The sequence below is a fragment of the Beta vulgaris genome, chromosome 1 (genome assembly GCF_026745355.1).
Source record: "Beta vulgaris subsp. vulgaris cultivar EL10 chromosome 1, EL10.2, whole genome shotgun sequence".
Lineage (NCBI taxonomy): Eukaryota > Viridiplantae > Streptophyta > Magnoliopsida > Caryophyllales > Amaranthaceae > Beta > Beta vulgaris.
In genome coordinates, this window is record NC_079202.1 from 2,873,625 (window position 1) to 2,893,524 (window position 19,900).

The 19,900-nt window shown below is 37.7% G+C and overlaps 1 protein-coding gene across 1 annotated transcript; it reads right to left on the reverse strand.

Annotated features, from left to right (window-relative positions):
- Nucleotides 1-1,500: 1,500 nt before the first annotated feature.
- On the reverse strand, nt 1,501-4,323 carry LOC104905738 (hypothetical protein). The gene is made up of 2 exons (XM_010694351.4): nt 3,185-4,323; nt 1,501-2,636 (listed from the first exon to the last, which is right to left on the reverse strand). Exons 1-2 carry the CDS (start codon nt 3,832-3,834, stop codon nt 1,901-1,903), a joined length of 1,386 nt encoding a protein of 461 aa, XP_010692653.1. The 5' UTR covers nt 3,835-4,323; the 3' UTR covers nt 1,501-1,900.
- Nucleotides 4,324-19,900: the final 15,577 nt, after the last annotated feature.

Genomic DNA, 19,900 nt, shown 5'->3' on the forward strand with positions numbered 1-19,900 from the left:
AATTAATAATAATATTTTATATTATTTGTATTAATATATTAATACTTGACGATGATATATAATAACAATAATATCTAAGAAGTAAATTAATATTACTATTTTAATAATTATATTTAATAACTTAAAAATATTTAGTAATAGACCGCGAAAATTATACAATAAACCGTCTTGACGCGATTTGATTGGTTTATGGGCTAAAAAAAGTGGGTTTATTTGTGCTTTGACCTAAACCATGTTCCTCCTAATAATAATAGTAATAATAATTAGTAAAGCTACAATAAAAAAAATATATAGAAACAACAATAATAATAATAATAATAATAATACTTAATAGTAATGATATATATTTAAATAATAATAATAATAGTAATTAGTAAAATAAATTATACCAACATAATAATAATAATATTTAACAAAATGGTTATAAAAGAATAGAGCTGAGCTGAACTGAACTGAACTGATCTGAACTGAACTTATTGGAGCTGAACTGAACTTATTGGAGCTGAACTGAACTGAACTTATTAGAGCTGAACTGAACTGAAAATAAGCTGGGGAGAACAGACCCTTAGTTGAGAGGTCAATTAGGCTCCAATTTGTTTATCCATTTAAGCCGTTTTTGTTGTTTTAATGTCCCCGTACATCTTAATTCATAGGTGCATTTTAATTGCTCATTGTAAGTTTAATTTTCTGAAATGCGCCCTCATTGAACTAATTTCCTTGGAGAACATATTGTGAAGTTATACTAGAAGTAGAAAGTGAAGTACATTAGTTACATAGTTCGTGAATTATTTTGCTAGATTCAATTATTTAATTATAATTTTAATCTTAAGTTTCAATATATTGTCAGTAGTTGGTTGATCTAACAATTATATAATCAGGGACAAATATGTCTAGACCAAAATTTGGTTGATTTACTTATTGACTTTCTCCATCTTATAATATATTTTTTTGACGGAATATTATAATATATTTACTTTTGGATTTGACATAGAAATTAAGGATAATAAGAATAAAGTAAAATCAATAGAGTGAACAATTTTTTTCCGAGAACTCGGGACATTTATTTGTGCGGAAAATTTGAAAAACATTGTAATCGGCTCGGTTGCTCCTTGCTACTTGCTAGTACCCGCCAATTGCAGGTGGATCTAGATCAAACACAAACACAAAGACATAAACATGGAATATGGATTATAACCGTAACGTTGGACAACATCTTTTGATCAATGTAAGAGGAAGCTTATAGACAGTACCTAAAATCTTGGCTTTTTTGCAGCACAATATCTGCATAGAATTGCACTTGCAGTCATTTTAAACAAAAAGAGTTGTACTTGCACAATTGCACCATAGACTTTGTTTTGAAATATGTCACATACTCACATTTATAAGACTATGACTCTGTGATATTGATTAATGAGCCTAATTAGACAGCGAACTACATGAGCTATTGAGCTCGTTTCGATATTTTCAAGTATCGAGCAATGTAGAACTCAACTCGTAAAATTAACAAGATAAACATTACATGTCATTAAATTTGATTTCTATTTTCCGAACTCATGTTGAATTTTAAGCTAAGTTGAGTTATAAGCTAACAATATTAAAAGTTCAAAACTCGATCTTACACTGTTTTTAAGTAAAAAACACAAAGATCTTATACAAGCCACACATAAAATAAAGTGGTAAAATAGATTTACCCTCCCTACTAGGAGTATTTGGCTGCTGAAATCTACACCCTACTATACACAGTTCCCCCCCCCCCCCACCCTTAATCTGGTTAGTAGTTGCTAATAATAGTACTAAACCATCTAAAAAAGTCGACGGAGTACAAACTTCATCACTCACTAAAAATTACCCAAAACTTGAGAAAAATAGAAGCAAAATTAACCCAAAAAAACAAATAGTGTCAGCTACCCTGATCATTATTCTGGCAAAGCTCCTTCCTCAGCTTCTGAGAGAAAAGCCTACAAGCGTCAATGCTCAGATCAACAGCAGCAGCCAATGCCACATATGCCGCAACATCTTCCGTGCAACTGACGTGCTGCACACTCACCTCCACAGTCGGCTTACTACACTTGCCTTCCCCTTCTACACGCGCCGCCATCACAAACCCTCTGTAAGCATTGTATGGCCACAAACTCGTCCCAAAATCCCCACTACCTCCTCTTCTTGGACTACATCCGGGGGAACGAGTCCCTCTGTTTGAACCACTCGCATTACTATTACTATTACTATTATTGAATTGGGCGCAGCCCAAGTCAATTGAAAACTTCCCGCCTTTAGAAGTGTTTAGTGTAGACTCGGCTAGCACAACTCCTACATTGGCGTTCATATCGGATATGAGCTCGAACTTATACCCTAGCCCATCATTGGCTCCTCTTTCTCTCCACGCCTCGAGCCGGCCCCACGGCTTCCACGTCCCCTCACCCGGTCTTAGGATCAACCATGAACCTGGGTTAGACCGGCTTACTCGGTCTGAACCAGGTGATGCTACGAATGGTGTTACCATTGACGCCGCTGCTACTGGTGAACCGGATAAGTCATGAACCGTAATTGACCACCCTTTTCTCTCTTTTCCTGGTCTCTCTCTTTCGCTCCCAAACGTGCTCAACCACCCTCTTCCACTTCCTTGCTCTGATGATCTATACAATTTCAAAAATTCAAAAAATCTATCAACAAATTTGTAACATACTTCACCAAACAATATAGTATTACACATTCACACCTCAAAACCAAACACAATTGATAGTCTTAAAATGATTTAGTGTCGGCCAACATGAACAGTCAGTTAAAAAAAAAAAAACATTGCCGTGACAAACTTAACAAACAAACAAAACGCTACTACTAAGAAATCATTATTGTGTACATCAAATTGCATCGAAAAATCATACAAAATCAAACAATCTAATAACACACCTCATAAACACAAATTAGAAAAAATCACTTTTCATGAACCATCATAAATCATAAACTATAGTTCCCGTGACAAACTTGACAAAAAAAATAAAAATACTACTAGCAACTCAAAACAAAGGAAATCAAACATGTATGTACAACAAATTGCATAAAATAAGATTGAGAGGCGGTGAACGATAGTCACATGTTCAAATTTTATACTGCACTTCGTAGCTCATATGGATAAAAAAACAAAAATTGCATCGAATTTGAAGTAATAATAAAAAAACATTACCTAGAACGTCGATGATGATTAGAAGAAGTATTACTCCGAAAACTAAAATTACAAGTAAAAACCGGTTGACGAATATTCCCTTTGATCATCAAAACTTGAGGACTACACTCAGGTTCACCATCAAACTGAAATACAAATCTAGGATCAGGATCAGCTCTTACATTAAGATGAAATTGTGAAACACATGATTCATCTTTACTCTCTTTACCAATACAAATCCATCCATTATAAAAAACAACTCCTTTAATTTCACTTCCTTTAAGATCCAAAGGTACTGTAACTTTCCCCAATAATCTCCCAGATTTTTTTACCCCACAAGAACCACCAATTCTCCCAGTAAATATAGATATCTTCAAAACCAAACTTCCACCGAAAATAGACTTCTTTAACAACTTGTTTAAATCTTCGACGCTTAAATGAAAAGTCGCCGCTATTGGTTGAGGGTAAGGGTGGTTTGTTGCGTCGGAATTCGTGTTTTCCGGCGGAATGTAAGGGATTACAGCGGTGTGAGTTGGGAAACCTTTTAGTTTTATTTTACAAAAACATGGGCTTGATGTTGGGTGGATTACTGTTCTTGCTGGTTTTGTTGGTACTGGAAGTTTTAATGCTAGGTTTCCGACGGTTAGCCGGACGAACGGACATGGGTCCATAATTTTTGAATTTTCTCTCTCCTGAAAACGACTTCGTTTTATCAGAGGAGTTGGAAATGAAGGGTTATGGAGGATATATGAAGGAGAAGGAAATGAAAGAAGCAAGCGTATGTTAGCAAAATCGGCCTCGGAATTAGTGAAGTTCTGGAATGAATCGAACAACTGGAGGTAGTAGTATTGGGATGTGCGCGATTTTTATGTGGCGCGCATTCTGTATAGTAAGTACTATTTGTAGTATTTACTATTAGGGGTGTTAATCTTCCAAACCGAAACAGGAGTCATTCTGCATCCTGCATAAAAAAAAACCATCATTCATTCATTCTACAAATTTAATTTTTTTTTTTTTTTATGTTTTGTTGTTATTGATCTTCAATGGTGGGTTTATGAATAACAGGAAAGTAGAAAAAGAGGAGAAAAAATCTGTGGATTTTTTTTTTATATTTTTATTTTGAAGATATGTGTTTTTCTTTGTTGTTTTCTCTGAAAGAAGAGAAAATAAAAAAGGAAGAAGGCATTAGTTGCAGAGTGGATGGAGTACAGCTGTTGACAGGCTGTTACCAAACCCAAAGTATCTGAAGTGGGACCCAAGTAGACAATAGTTTATACAATTTCCTAGTTGGGAAGGAGCCAATGGGAAGAAGACACGTGGAGGGAAGTGAGAGAAGGTTTTAAATGAAAGAAGATTGGGTCCCACAATGATGAGCTGTACGCATGTACTGAACTTAAACAAAGAAGCTATTGTGTGCGTAGGATTGGGGAGATTGTGGGCCGTTCATTAAAGAGGAGAGAGAAAGTGTGTTTGAGATAATCGTACGGCTGTAAATGGGTGGGGTTTTTATTTTTTTGTGGTTGACGGCGAGAGATAAGTATTGAAGGGGCGCAGTTAAACTGTAAAAGAAAGAGAAATAGTGGTGGTAAGTGATGCAGAGACTGAGATTGGAATTTAGTAAGACACGTGGATGTACAGGGTCGGAAGTGTTACCCGTGACGAGGAAATTGAAAATTATTATAAAGCGGCGACACTACTGAAGAAGAGGGTGATTTGTTTTTGGAGAAAGAAAACAGTATAAAATGAGAATAATAATAGGGTTTCCTTTTTTTTTTTACTGATTAGTTTAATAGGTCATTATGAGCTCATAACTTAGAAAATTACTATATTTAATTGATATTTTTCAGTTTTATTTTTAAAGTGGTATTCCCTTCGTCTTAAATATAGTTTTCATTTTCCTTTTTCACGGCAATTTATCTCTATTACATAAGGGAAGGGAGGAGCAACGGTGTCCTCTTTTGAACCGACTATTTTGCCCCCCTTCCCTTTCTAAATTACAAAAGGAATCTCAATACCAAAATGGGGGTCAAACAAAGCTACCGGAAATTAATTTTCAACAATCACTCAGAAATCACTTATATGAGGAAACTTTACAAATCACTCCTAGAATTGAGAAAATCACATTGTAAAAATCACGCAAATCACTCAAATGATCAGGAAACTTTACAAAAACTAAAAATTAACTTACAAACTAAAACTAATACACTAGGACGTCAATACATACAAAAACATTCACAAAATTCACTTACAAATCATTCTTAATAACCATTCACAATTACATACTCACAAAAATTACCTATAAACATAAATTTGAGAAAAACAAAAGATTTTGACAGTGATATCACACATTCGTCCATCGGTGGTTTGCAAACTTTCAAATAGGTACATAATTTTTTTTAATCTTCAAAGTTATATCACATTAGTCAACTGTTATGTAGTTGAAAAAACGGAGATAATAGCAATTAGTTGAAAAGGGTTTTTATATAATTAGACTTAAATTTGATTCATTTTCATATAAAGTCAGAAAACAAGATGTGTATGAAATTTGATTCATTTATGACACTGATGAAAAAGTTACAAATTTAGTTCTTTTTTTTAATTCCAATATAAATTTTTGCCCAAAATTTTGCAGAATATCAATGTTCATAAATAAATTTTGAAAAACAATACAATATCAAACCTTTTTGCGAACAACTTTTGCAAAAATAATTTTTAGAAATTAAAATTTACATTGATTTGCGAAAACCATTTCATGCGAAATCAGATTGTGTATGAAAAATTTGAAATTTCATTTCACCTGTAATTGAAACCAAAGTGTTCAAATTTAGAAAAGGAGAAAAATTAAAAATAACCATTTCAAGCGAAATCAGATTGTGTATGAAAAACTTAAAGTTCCTGTCAAATATAATTGAAACTCAAAGTGTGAACATTTAGAAAAGGAGAAAAAATTAAAATGATGAAAATTCTTAAATATATCAATTTGTGAAATCAGAATTTAGAAGTTAGATAAGGAAAAAAAACTGAAATTGTATTATACTTTTCGGTTACAATTTTGGGATCATAGAGAAATTACTGAAATCCATATCAAAAACTATTATAAATTACAAAAATGAATAAAACCAAAAAAAAGAACATGACGATATTTAGTAAAGAACATCATACTGATTATAAAAGAACATGCACATATAAGACTTGAGAAACAAAAAACTATGCAAAATCACAAAAATGAATAACAACATAAAAAGAACATGGAAGAATCTTATTCACAAAATGGAGGTGAACTTAAATACTAACTTACATTTTCAGTTTGTTTACTATTTAGTATTAGGCCTAAAAAAATCATCGCACGCATCGCGTGCACAAAAGGCTAGTGCTAATAGAATCTAGGAAGGATAGTAAAGATTTTTTGTTTATTTAAAATGTTGTATGGAAAAAATGATCTTAGCAGAGAGAATAGAGTATAATTGGTGAGAGAGCATTAATTGTAACATTTTGGTTGAATAAACAAAGAAAAAAACAAAATTCAAGAATCAAATAAATGATGGGACACAATTTTTCTAGATAAACTAGTTATTAGGCTCGGGTTATGCCCCGGGTAAGAAAAAATTCATTTATTAATATAATACTTTATGATAATAACACTAATATAACTTAGCCTAGTGGTTAAAATTTTAGTATATGTACTTGAGGTCTTGAGATCAAACCCTATATTCTACAATTTATTATTTTTTTTATTGTACATAGATTATATGAACTAAAACTCCCTAGGGAGAACGCCACGTGGCACAGTTTCTTGTTTTCGCAGGCCTTTTAATATATTTGTATTGATAACGAAAAAATATAGAACCAAATATGAAAATGAGAATTATATTTTGAAATTATATTTTGAAACATTCAAAATAGAAATGGAAACTATATTTTGAAACAGAGGGAGGAATAATATCTACTGTTTTTTAATATCTACTGTTTTTTAGTATTTTAATTTGATAAATTAATATACTTTCCTTTGGGCTTACCTTGTTTCTGATAATTTATGGGCCTAGAAAAAGTAAGGGATACACGCCAACAACAGTATTTAGCCAAGTCCATTGTTGCTTAGGTGGATCCGTAACTATCCTTATATAAATTTATTTTAAGCCAACACTTATCTATTGATTTAGCTAAATTGTTTGTTGCTAAGGTGGAGTTATTCATGCATCAAAAAAATCAGTTTGCTCTACACTTTTATTTGAGTTGGGACCTATGAATATTTGCTTAGACAATTCGCTCAATAAAACAAAATGTCTTTCCTTAGCAAAACTGTCAATGTTGCTTTAATGATTTAGCCAATAGTTAACAATTAACAAACTTGCTAGCAGGTCCAAAACTTGCACTATTGAAGTCGGCACTTGTAATAAAGTGATAAATTGTTTAGATCTATAAGAGTATATATACATTTAATTGAAATTTAGAGATAGGTAGAGTAGATTCATCATGCACCAATGCTCCAACGAGTGTATCATTAATCATGTGCATAATATATCCAAAACTATTTTTTATTCATCATAATAATGATTCATGTGACAATGATCATAATATACATATTCAAAAAAAATTGATAATATGTAGGTCATACTCTACATTGGAGAGGTCGTTATAAACTCACCATCATTGGAGAGAGTTCTTTAGAAATACAATGCAACAACGATCATAATATGCAAATGCCAAAAACAAAAATTGATAGTATTGTAGGCCATACTCTTCATTGAAAAGGTCGTGAATCGTGATAAACTCACCATTGTCGGAAAGAGTTCTTTAAGAAATGCAAGACAATAAAGAAACCTTTATAGAGAGAAAACAAACAAAAGTGTGAGTTTTTGTTTTGTAATATCTCTTCACTTTAGTTTTTTTCTTTTACTTTTTATTAATACAATAGCCTCCTTGTATATACTATATTTTGGAAACCCTTTTACCTAACTAAAAGACAAGCATAGATCCAAATTTGGGACTACTATTGTAACAAAAGTATGTATTGAGTGTAAGATGTTATTCCATAACTTATTGTGTAACATGCATACTGTTATATGGACTTCAACAAAAATGGCATATACTAAACAAATAATGACATGAATATCATGTCATTTGAATTTTTTTTTTTATAAAAGAAGTGACGGTTTTTAAGTTGTTATACCATATATATAATGGTGTAATGTAATGATTATACCCAAGAATTTGTGTTAAGGAAATTGATACTTGACTGTGTGCCTGAAGAAGAATTGAAGAAAGGTTGTCGTTCATCTAAAGCAATGCAACTAACCATATCTTAGGTGATGCTTACATCACAAATTTTTGAAAAAGACAATCTCATGTTAGTGTTAATATCAGACCAATTAATGTATGTCATTCATTCAAAAGGATCAAACTTAGTTCATGAAAAAAGGACTTTGATGAGAGAGAAAGAAGAGAGAGTTTTCTCTCCCCCTCCTCTTCCCCCTGATTTTCAAACCACCCAACCCGCCCTCACGGCCCAAAGCGAGCAACCCAGCCAGAGTCTCCCGAAGCAGAGCATCACCGTTCAAGCAGATGCCTTTGAAGCTGCCGTCAGTTCAGCCCCTCCGCTGCTCCGGTCGTTCTGTGATGTGGCGAATTCCTCAGCCAATGACCCCATTCTATCCGAAATTTCAGAGATTGTACCACTAAAATTGATGAAGGTCCCCTATGCTGATTCTCAACCCATCCAATGCCAAAAAGATGATGTCTTCATCCCAATCTCTGAAGAGAAATACCTCACCCTTGTGAAACCATGGAGTGAGGCTGTTATATTTAAGGTTGTGGGGAAAACCTTCTCACAAGAGTTTCTTAAAAAAGAACTTCAGAAGATTTGGAAGTGGAAGGGTATCATGAACCTCATCGCTCTTGGGAAGGGGTTTTATAGCGTAAAATGTGAATCTGCTGTTGAGAAATCACGGATCCTCGCTGATGGACCATGGCTCGTCATGGGAGCTCTTGTCTGGGTCCAGGACTGGCATGCCGGGTTCAAACCCTCCATGGCCGCCATCACCCACTACCCCATATGGGTGAGTCTCCCTGAACTTCCCCTTGAATTTTTCTGTAAAGATATACTATATGCCATAGGGAACTCATTGGGATCTCTTGTTAAAATTGACGCCCATTCTTTGGAGGGGGATAGAAAGCGGTTCGCCTCTGTGTGTGTGCTAATGAAAACTGATGTTTGTGTTCCGGGAAGGGCTTGGGTGGGAGAGACATGCCAAAGCTTAGTCTATTTCGACTCGCCGTGGCTCTGTCACAGATGTCGCAAGATTGGTCATAACATGAAGAATTGCCCGGATTATCAACCGGAGGCGGCGCCCACCTATGTCCAGCCGGGGAATGAGAAGGGGGAAGGCCCGAAAGTAAAGGAGACCCCTGCATGGGTTTATGTAAATGGTAAAAAGAAGACTTCAACAGTTGACCAAGGAGAAAGTAAAGGAAGAAAATACCCGGCCACGTGGCATCCTAGGAAAATGGAACAGAGAAAAGTGGATTTTAAAGGTTCTGAGAAAGAGAGAGAAAAGGGGAGATCTGATGGGACCCTTATACTTGCCCCCACGCGTACTCCCAAGGGGCAAAAGATTTTAAGAAATCTACTGCCAACGTTTTTGCGGCGCTGTAGGAAATGCAAGAAGACATTTTAGTTTCCTCCCCTGAGAAGGCGAAACGTGGCAAGGGGGTGCTGACATTTGATGCTGCTCCCCAGGAACACTGCAAACCCGTCACCTCCGTTCTTCATCCTCCTTCCAATCCGACAGCTGCTTCCCAGCAAAAAAATACGGTTAGCTCTCCCACCCCCTCTTTCCTTCTATTTAAACCCGAGCAAAGCTTGCCCATAGCCAACCCAGAAATCCCCCACAAAATTCCCACGAAAAAATTTAACTCCGCACAAAAAACCACCCTCCCCAGTCAAAATGTGGAGGCCATGCGACCCGGAAACGCTGGACCTATCCGAATCACTCTCCCCTCCACCACCTTTATCTCCTCCCAACTCACCCCCCGAACCCCGTGTGATAACAACCTGCCCTCGCAGCCCTGTGCTTTTCGCACGTCCGGTCCGCCCGCTGAAAGCGGAACTGAACCTCGCAGTGGTGGAATATTACATCCCCGACTGCCTGGAGGATCCCAACGAGTTTCACACCGAGCTAACCTTCCAGGAGGTCAAGGCATGGATTGCCAACCCGGATTCAAACCCAGAAGTAGCCGGTCATGTGATGATGTATCTGAACTCAACCTTTCGGCCGGCCCATATTCCCCAGGTACTAGACGCCGATCATCTTCCCCCGACCATGAAAATTTTTCTGAAATGGTTCCTAGAGAAAGAGGTAGGAGTAGAGAGCGAAGAAAGAGCAATGTTGGCAAGCTTGGGACCATGGGTGGATCCACTTCCCCTTCTCCCAATGGTCCGCTCTCTCATAATGGTCAAACAACGGGATGTACGAATGATAGCAAAGAGCAATTCAAATGCTCTTCTACTTGCAAGACTCCAAATCCCGATGAAACAGCTGGGAGTTACAACCACTTGGGCCATGGAAAACGGGCGAAAAAGCCCTCGAGAAGCCGAAGTGATATTGTGGCCACACAGGAAACATTGGACATGCCCACAAACCGGTGCCGAAGTCGACCCGTGGGTAGTAGGAAACGAGGGGATCCTAAAGATGCTCCTTGATAAGCCCCCCGTTAAGAAAGGAATGAATGTGCTGTTCTGGAATGTTAGAGGGTTGGCTAGACCCTCATTCAAGCCGAATTTCCGCCTTCTCATGCAGCATCACTATCCTTCCTTGGTGATCCTGGCTGAAACATGGGTGGGGCGTGAGAAGACGAATGATATTGTTGCTGATTTGGGGTTTGATTCATGGCATCTGCTTGAACCTGATGGCTTTGTGGGGGGCATCCTCCTGCTATGGAAATCGCATATCTTGGATTTCCATGTGATAGGAGAAGGTGCTCAGGGAGTCTATGGCATGGTTGAGGTACGATCTACAAACACTTCTTTTGTTCTTACAGCTATTTATGCTAGTCCTAAATTGCATGTTAGACAAAATCTATGGCATGAATTAGAATGTTTTGCTCTGAACCTTGGTAAACCATGGTTAGTTATAGGAGATTTTAATGATGTTGTTAACCAGTGTGAAAAGTTTGGGGGCCGACCGGTGGGTAGACGTAGAGCGGACATGTTTGCATCCACTATGGACATGTGTCAGCTCATTGACCTAGGTTTTAATGGACCCAAGTTTACCTGGACCAATAAAAGGAAAGCAAATCCGATTCTTGAAAGACTTGATAGGGGTTGGGCTAATTCCGAGTGGATCCAGTTATTCCCCAATGCGAACCTGTGGCACCTTCCGAGGATCACCTCTGATCATTGTCCTATCCTCCTTAAGCTCCACAATGATCCTTTCATTCAGGGGGAGAAACCTTTTAGGTTTGAGCCAATGTGGCTCCTTGACAGTAGATTTAGAGAGGGAGTCCTGAATAAGTGGCCTCGCCCGTGTCTTTCCATCCAACAAAGCTTGAAAGCCTTCAAGGAGTCTCTTATTGAATGGAATCATGTAACATTTGGGAATATCTACCGCAGAAAGCGTCATCTCTTAGCGAGGCTAAAGGGTACCCAACTATACCTCCAATCTCACCCTTCATCAGTGTTTCATCAGGACCTTGAGTGCACTATCCAAAATGCCTTGTTGGCAACACTAGACCAAGAAGAGGTCCTCTGGAAAACCAAGAGTCGTATGGATAGAGTAGGGGAGGGAGATAGGAATACTCGTTTCTTCCATAGGAGTGTCATTATCAAACGTAGTGCGTCTAGGATTAACAGATTATGTGACAATGTGGGTAATGAGGTGACTGACCAAAGAGGTATCCATGACCTTATCCTGACTTTCTATAAAGATCTCTACTCTTCGGAGAAGGAATCTTGTAGGTGGATCCGAAACATAGGGATGACCAATACAGGTAATGTTGGGATTGTGCCCTCCCCTATGGAAGTTAAGGAAGCCTTGTTTAGCATGAAGCCTCAAAAATCCCCGGGACCGGATGGTTTCCACCCAATCTTCTTTCAGAAAACATGGGACGTCATTGGAGAGGATGTGTGTAAGGACGTTCAAAAATGGTTTAGGGTTAGCTGTGTTCCGGAGGATCTGTGCCAGGCCCTGATTTGCCTTATCCCTAAACAGACCAGTCCGGAGACGGTAAAGCAGTTCCGTCCTATAAGTTTGTGTAATACCCTGTATAAGTTGGTCACTAAGATCCTTGTCACCCGTCTCAAACCTCTTATCCCGCCTGGATTTCTCCTAACCAAAACAGCTTCATTAAGGGTAGGGGCCCTGATATTAACCTAGTAGTAGCATCTGAGGTGCTTCATTCCATGCAAAAGAAAAAGGGGAAGTGGGGGTGGTTCACGCTTAAGATCGACATGGAAAAAGCCTACGACCGAATTGAATGGGCCTTCGTAAGAGAGTGTCTTCTTGACCTGCAACTAGACATGCCTGCTATTGACCTAATTATGAGCTGTATCTTTAGCGCCTCCTCTCGGGTTTTGATCAATGGGCGACAATCTGAGGGGTTAAAGCATTCTAGGGGGCTTAGACAAGGTGACCCCATGTCCCCCTACCTGTTCAATATATGTCTTGAAGCTTTGACGGGGAGGATTAATGAAGCATGTATGAGCAAAGCCTGGACTCCCTTTTGGGTGGGGAGAGGGCGTGTCCCTGTCTCCCATCTTCTCTTTGCGGATGATCTCCTCCTGTTTGGTAGGGTGGATGAGGATACGACTTTTGCAGTCCGTTCAGTTCTTGAGAGATTCTGTGAGGAGTCGGGGGAAAAGATTAATGAGGCCAAGAGCAAACTTATCTTCTCTCCCAATACCCAGAGTGAGCACAAAGACCTATTTATGGATACCCTAAATATTCAGGAATCCAAGAACTTGGGGGTTTATTTGGGCCTTCCAATTTCCCATAAGCGTCCCTCTCGAAGCCAAGTCCAATTTATTGTGGACAAAGTCAGGGCCAGACTGGCAAATTGGAAAACCAAGTTTCTATCCAAAGCGGATAGACTTTGCCTCATATCCTCAACCCTAGGTACCATTCCGGCCTACCACATGCAAGCTATGTCCCTTCCAGTAACCACCCTTAATGACCTTGATTCAATCTGTAATAATTTTCTTTGGGGTGAGGAGGGAAAGAGGAAGAAGATCCACATGGTTAATAAACAAACTACCTTACTGCCTAAGAATCAGGGTGGCTTGGGAATCAGGAGCCAGAGACTTATGAACAGGGCCTACCTTGCCAAGCTGGGATGGAAACTAGCTCAGGAACAAATGAACCTAGCCCACCAATGTATTAGATCCAAATACATGTACAAAGAGCACATCACCAAATTTCAGAACGGCTCGGTAATCTGGAAGAGCATTGGCCAGGGATGGGATCTTCTTAGAGAAAATAGCTCTTGGTGTTTAGGGGATGGGAAAAATATAAACTTTTGGAACGATGATTGGCTCTCGATAGGGCCGTTGAGGGGATGGGTATATGGACCAATTTCTCCTGAGGAAAACGATAGGAAAGTCCAGAGCTTGCTGTACCTTGGCCAATGGGACCTCTCCTCCCTTTCTCTCCAACTCCCCTCCTATCTGGAGAATCGTATTCTATGCTACAACCCCCACCCTCCCCAAAATAGTCCCGGGGATCTTCTCATCCCTGACTTTGTGGACCATAAGGGCTTTAGACTCCAAAAGGCCTACACGGCCCAACTCCCTACCTTAGATGAGCCTCTTGATCTCTCATGGATCTGGAAGGGTAACTGTGAACCAAAAATCAAATTCTTCATGTGGCTGGTATGGCAGGACCGTATTCCTCACAGACATATGTTACTGATCAGAGGTATGACCCATGATCCCTTTTGCCCGCGCTGTCAGTCTCATGTAGAGCATAGTGCGCATATTATCCGGGACTGTAGCAAAAGTAGAGATATCTGGGGGTGGCCTGGGATGCCTGTAAGTGCAAAGACCGATTTCAGAGACTGGCTTAGGGAGAACATGCTTTCGACTAGTAGTTTTTGGGACTTGCCCTGGAACTCCGTATTCCCTTATCTGTGCCATGAAATTGGGAAAGACAGGATTGAGTGCGTCTTCAAAAACCAAAATCCAACCCCTTTCCGTCTTATAGGATTTAAAGCTAGGAGGAAGGTGCTTGACTATGTTGCTACAGTGTTGACTTGTATAACTTTGGATCCACTTGTGTTCTCCCACCCTAGAGAGGTCTTGATGATTCATGTTGATGCTTCCTTTGTTGGGTCTAGGGAAGCCGCGGGTCTTGGGGGGGTGATTCGCAGTGCTGAGGGAAAATGGCTTGGGGGTTTTGAGAGAAAGGTTTACACTAACAATTGTTTTACAGCTGAACTTCTAGCGATTCTCGAAGCTCTTTATCTTGTTCAGCAATATAACCTTCCGAAGGCCATTATATATTCTGACTGTAAGGATGCAATCCTCCTCATTATGGGGGGGCATTCTGATCTGTATGCAAACTTAATCATCATGTGCAGGCAGCGGATAACGAGCAGGCTGGATCTTCAGATTAAACATTGTAGCAGGAAGCACAACGGTGTAGCCGATCTCCTGGCTAAAGCATGCAGGGTCACGGATGATGATAGTATTGTAACTAGGATTTTCCCCTCACCCCCTAGTTATTGTGTGGAACAACTATTAGCGGATTGTAATATGTTTAACGTTATTAATTAATGAATGAAATGCTTTGTTTACCAAAAAAAAAAAATGTATGTCATTCTAGTAGTGAAATTAGTTAAGCGCTCGTACCTATTAGTTATGCCAGTAAAACCATCACATTTTCCCTCCATTTATATTTTCTCTCTCCGTTACCAACTCTCATTTCTCTCTCATATGACTCTCCTCTACCCCTCCAATTTCTCTCTCATTTACACTGTCATTTCCCCCTCCTCCACTCAAGTTTCGTTTCTCTTTAAAGCCTACATCTATTTCTTTTCAAACATTTGAAGCTTTCAACTAATCCTTTTTTGTGTCTTCTTCAATCTTGATGATGAGAATTTGTGATGTTTAGTTTAGTTTCTCTCTCTTAAATAACACTATTGTTCCATCAAAGTCAAGTAAGTATATCCTTCAATCCCCTACAAAAAAAAGTATATTCTTAATTCTCAAAGTTCATTGTGTTCCTTCTATCAATGGATCTAAACTCTAATGTATCTCTTATATATTATGAGTGTGGTGCTCAGGTTGTTATTCATAGTTTTCGTCGAAATATATTTTTTGGGTAAGTAGTTAAGATTTTCTAGAAATTAGCTATTATCTCCAAGTTAATAGTTATCGTTCTTGCTAAATAGTTATATTTGTAAGGTTGATAGTTATATTTTTAGTTATTAGTAATTATTTACATGTTATTAGTTATAAGTTTCATTTTATGAGTTATAGTTACGGTTGATTATATTTCTAAGGTTAATAGTTATTGTTTATCAGGGCCGGCGCTTGGCCGGAGCGAGGTGATCGACCGATCAGGGCCTCGGATTGGCAGGGGACGCAAAATGTCTTTACTTATTACTATTGTTACTATAATATATCAAAGAAAATCCTATGGATCAGTGGCAATGCCTTGTGCCTTACTTACCTCAAGTAAGGGGGTCGAATCCGCACACATTCATTTTCATCTCATTTCCACCACATTACAGCTGTACTCTTTTTTTTTTTTTAATTCTTTTCAACTTCCCACACTTTACGAGATGTTCCCAAAGTAGATTTATTCATCATCTTAGATTTATTCTTCTACTCTTAAATCTGAAAGATGCTTTGGGAAAAGGTTAAGGTATTTAATATCCAATTTAACCTTGAATTTTGTAATTAAATTGTTGATTAACCCATTAACTAAATGACATGAGGGTTTAAGTGAATATCATAATATGTACGAGATTTTTATGATTTTACAGGTATTATATACTCCCTCCGTTTTGTATTGTTCTGTCAATTTGTTTTTTTTTTCACTATTCACATATAGAGAATTTTCAATATATATATGAATATATAAGAATAAATATAGTCATGTGGGGTCTTATTTGATTCATCTTAATAAGTACATCATTAATATTCAATCGTTATACTTTTAAAAATACACAATTATAGATATTAAGGATATAAAATGTGCATTGGGAAGCGTATGAACAGTAAACGGAGGGAGTATCATCTTTACGAACTTTTTATACTTCCTCCGTTTTCGTTTATTTGCAACAGACATTTTTAACTGTCACAAAAAATCTCATTTGTTTCAACTAAATAAAACAGAAGAAGTATATATATACAAAGTTTATTTAGTTCTAATAATTTTTGGGAAAAAGAAAGAAGAGAAATTTAAGGGTCTCTTTTTATGAATTGGCACAGGGCCCCTGAAATCCTAGCCCCGGCCCTGTTGTTTATAGTTATTAGTAATTTTTTATACGTTATTCGTAATAGTTATCATGTTATTTGTTATAGTTTTCGAGATAAAATATGATCTTAAGTGAATACTAAATATTTTTGTTTTGCTTGTTATTTGTTATGATTTTCGGCTTAATAATTGTCTTGGATCATTAGTTATAAGTTTAGATAAAAAATTATTGTATTGGGCTATGATTATGGTGGTTTGGTTAATATTGTTATGGTTTCGGGTTGATAGTTAAGGTTAATTTTTTAATGGTTATGAGTTTTAATTAGGTATATTATCTCAGATAACCTTGACTTCACTAGTAGCTAGAATATATGCTAATTGCTGCGGTCAAAAAGTGGCCTATTGCTGCGGTTTTGGGCGCGCAGCAATTAAGGGGGCAGCAATAGGTAATAATTATATTGCTGCAGTTTTAAACCGCAGCAATATTTGGACATATTGCTGCGGTTTTTTTGTAAAACCGCAGCAATATATTTATTTCTTATTAAAAACGTATAAGATATTGCTGCGGTTTTGGCTAGAAACTGCAGCAATATCTTGGTCTATTGCTGCGGTTGTTTCCCAAACCCGCAGCAATAGGTCTCGTGTAGGTAAAAAGAATTTTTTATTAAAAAAAATTAACAATTAAATTTGAAAGCTTAAACCATCCAACTAACTCATCCACCATCCACCAAATTTGTCGATAAACTAAACATGAAATAACTTAAATCTCATTAATATATAAAAATAAAAAATTAGTTACATAAGTAATACAAAATATCAAAAAGTAAAATAAAAATAAAAAATAACAAAACAACTATTACAACCTAATGACTAATTACAAAAATTATAATAAAAACAAAAAATCAGAAACTGAACTAAAAACGAAAAAACTCAAAAAAAAATCCTAAAACAAACCATCTACCAAAAATTTTAAAAAACAGATCTAAAAAATCTACCAACACTAAATACAAACAGATCTAAAAAAAAAAAGAAATAAAAAAGAAAAACTGAAACGAAAATTTAAAAACACAGATCTCCGGTGGTCAGAAACGAACAAGGACTAGTGGATTTTTCAGCGCTCGCATCAACGGCTCACATCTTATTTTTTAAAAAATAGATCTCCGGTTGTCAGAAACAGATCTCCACCGGATTTCGACGAACGACGAGGAGAGTGAACGGCTCGCATACGTCTCTCGCTGATGGCGACGAACGACGAGGAGAGTGAACGAAAAGGGTGGCGACGGTGTTGATGATGAGAGGGTGGCGACGGTGTTGATGATGAGAGGGTGGCGACGAACGAGGGAGGAAGCAAAGCCGGTGGATTTGTTGTGACAAACAACGAGATGGATTTGTTACTTCGTGGATAGGAGAGAGGCGAGAGACAAGAAGAGGGTAGGAAGAGGAGATCAGAGAGAGGAGATGATAGAGCTTCAGGGACGACCGGATGAGAGAGAACATTAAGGACTGGTGAGAAAGGCGTGTTTGAGGGTGAGAGTATGAGAGAGGCGTGTTTGAGGGTAATAAGAGGCGGGCTTAAGGAGGCCTTATATGCGAAACCCTAATTTTTTTATATACTTTTTAATGATATTGCTGCGGTTCTTTTTAAAAACCGCAGCAATGTATCAAAATATTATTTTTTAATATTATTTTAATATATTGCTGCGGTTTTTGTCAAAAACCGCAACAATATATCTGGTCAAAAAGTCAACTTTTTTTATTAAAATTTCCGTTAAAACTATATTACTGCGATTTTCGGCCAAAACCGCAGTAATATAGTTATTTTATGTTTTTCCTTTTCTTTTTACATGATATATTGCTGCGTACGGGTAAAACCGCAGCAATACCACCGCAGCAATAAGCAATTATGCTACTAGTGCTTATAGGCCTTTTTTCTATATAACTCTGACTTTGACAAGCCTGTCTCCGATAACCCTAAACTTGATTTTTGTCATAAAACTGGACGAAATTAGACACGACGTTAACTAGACCCTAACTTGGTTTGACTTTTGCTAACTTTATTTTAGCGCCAAGTTTATGCAGGTGGTTAGTTGGTGGTATTAAATGCAAAGAACAAAAAGGCACTTCGTTTCATTTCTCCTTCAAGTTGAAAGTACGGAAAATTTGAAGGAGAATTACGAGCGAATTAGGGTTTCCAATCCACTAAACATCAACGAAATAGCATTTGAAGCAGTAAAATCGGGGCAGGATAGGAATTTTGGAAGACGCAATTCGTCTCTTTTGAAGGTAACCATATGTTTCCTTTTTTTCTCTTTTTTTATGTTTGAAATTTTACAAAATTCGATCTTTGTTGTGGTACAAATACTTGTGGACATCTTAACCCCGGCATCCGCCAGGCTATCCAACCAGGCACGCTCTCTAAGAGGAGTTACATCAAGGTCGGGAACGACATCGGCCGATGGATGCCTAAGAGAGTGTCTAGCAAGAATTTGGTGCCTAAGCTCCCTAAGCATTTGTTTCTCACCGCTTTGACTAGCGGACTAATATCTCATAGTCAAGTTATGCTCCTCAGGGTGGAAGGGTCGTTAAGAAATTTTGACCTCAGCTCTTTCTTTCTCTAGGCCGTAAGGGATATGTCCGCTAACAACCTAGTCCTCCCCCACAGGACTTGAACCAGAAGCAAGCTCAATGTCGGCCAAAGGGGAAGTAGGATCGTTATCACCAAAGGGGAAGAAGGATCACTCTCTATCATAAACACCTCACTAAGGGCATTCTGGCTATCATATTGGTCTGACATGATGAAAACGCGAGAGAAATTTAAGGAAACGAGGAAACAGATTGAGGGAATACTTGGAAACGAAGGACCGCCGGAAAAAAGAGAGTAAGGACCGAAAACTGCCGAAAAAGATGAGCAAAGTCCTCAGAAGGTAGAATCGCACCAAATGTTCTCAGCTTGAAGCCAAAGAACCACCAGAAATCCCGAAAGAACGTCGGAAAAACACGAAACCCCATGAACGGAAACACCCATAAAATGTTTGTTGGAAAATAGTGAAATTTTCAGTGCACCAGAACCGGAATGTAAAAACTCGAAAATTGAGAAACTTTTCAAAGCAATTTGAGCACAAGAAGGATGATTTCTCGAGCAATGCAAGCTTCGGTTATGGAGGAATGTGTCAGAGAAAACTGAAGAAGGAAAAAGAGAGTTTTGAGCATAGGATAAAAACTTAGAAAAAGACAACTGCTATAGTTTATTTGCACAGATAAACGGTTGAGGTTAAAAGAACTCTTCAACTCCTCTCCAGATTCCTGCCAAGTGTCACGGCAAAAT

Bases quoted from the DNA above. Each gene is read 5' to 3' on its own strand.
- LOC104905738 (XM_010694351.4), bottom strand. From the start codon at position 3,834: ATGGACCCATGTCCGTTCGTCCGGCTAACCGTCGGAAACCTAGCATTA. The intron at 2,637-3,184 runs GTAATGTTTTTT...GAAATTGTATAG, and splicing joins AATCATCATCGACGTTCTAG to ATCATCAGAGCAAGGAAGTG.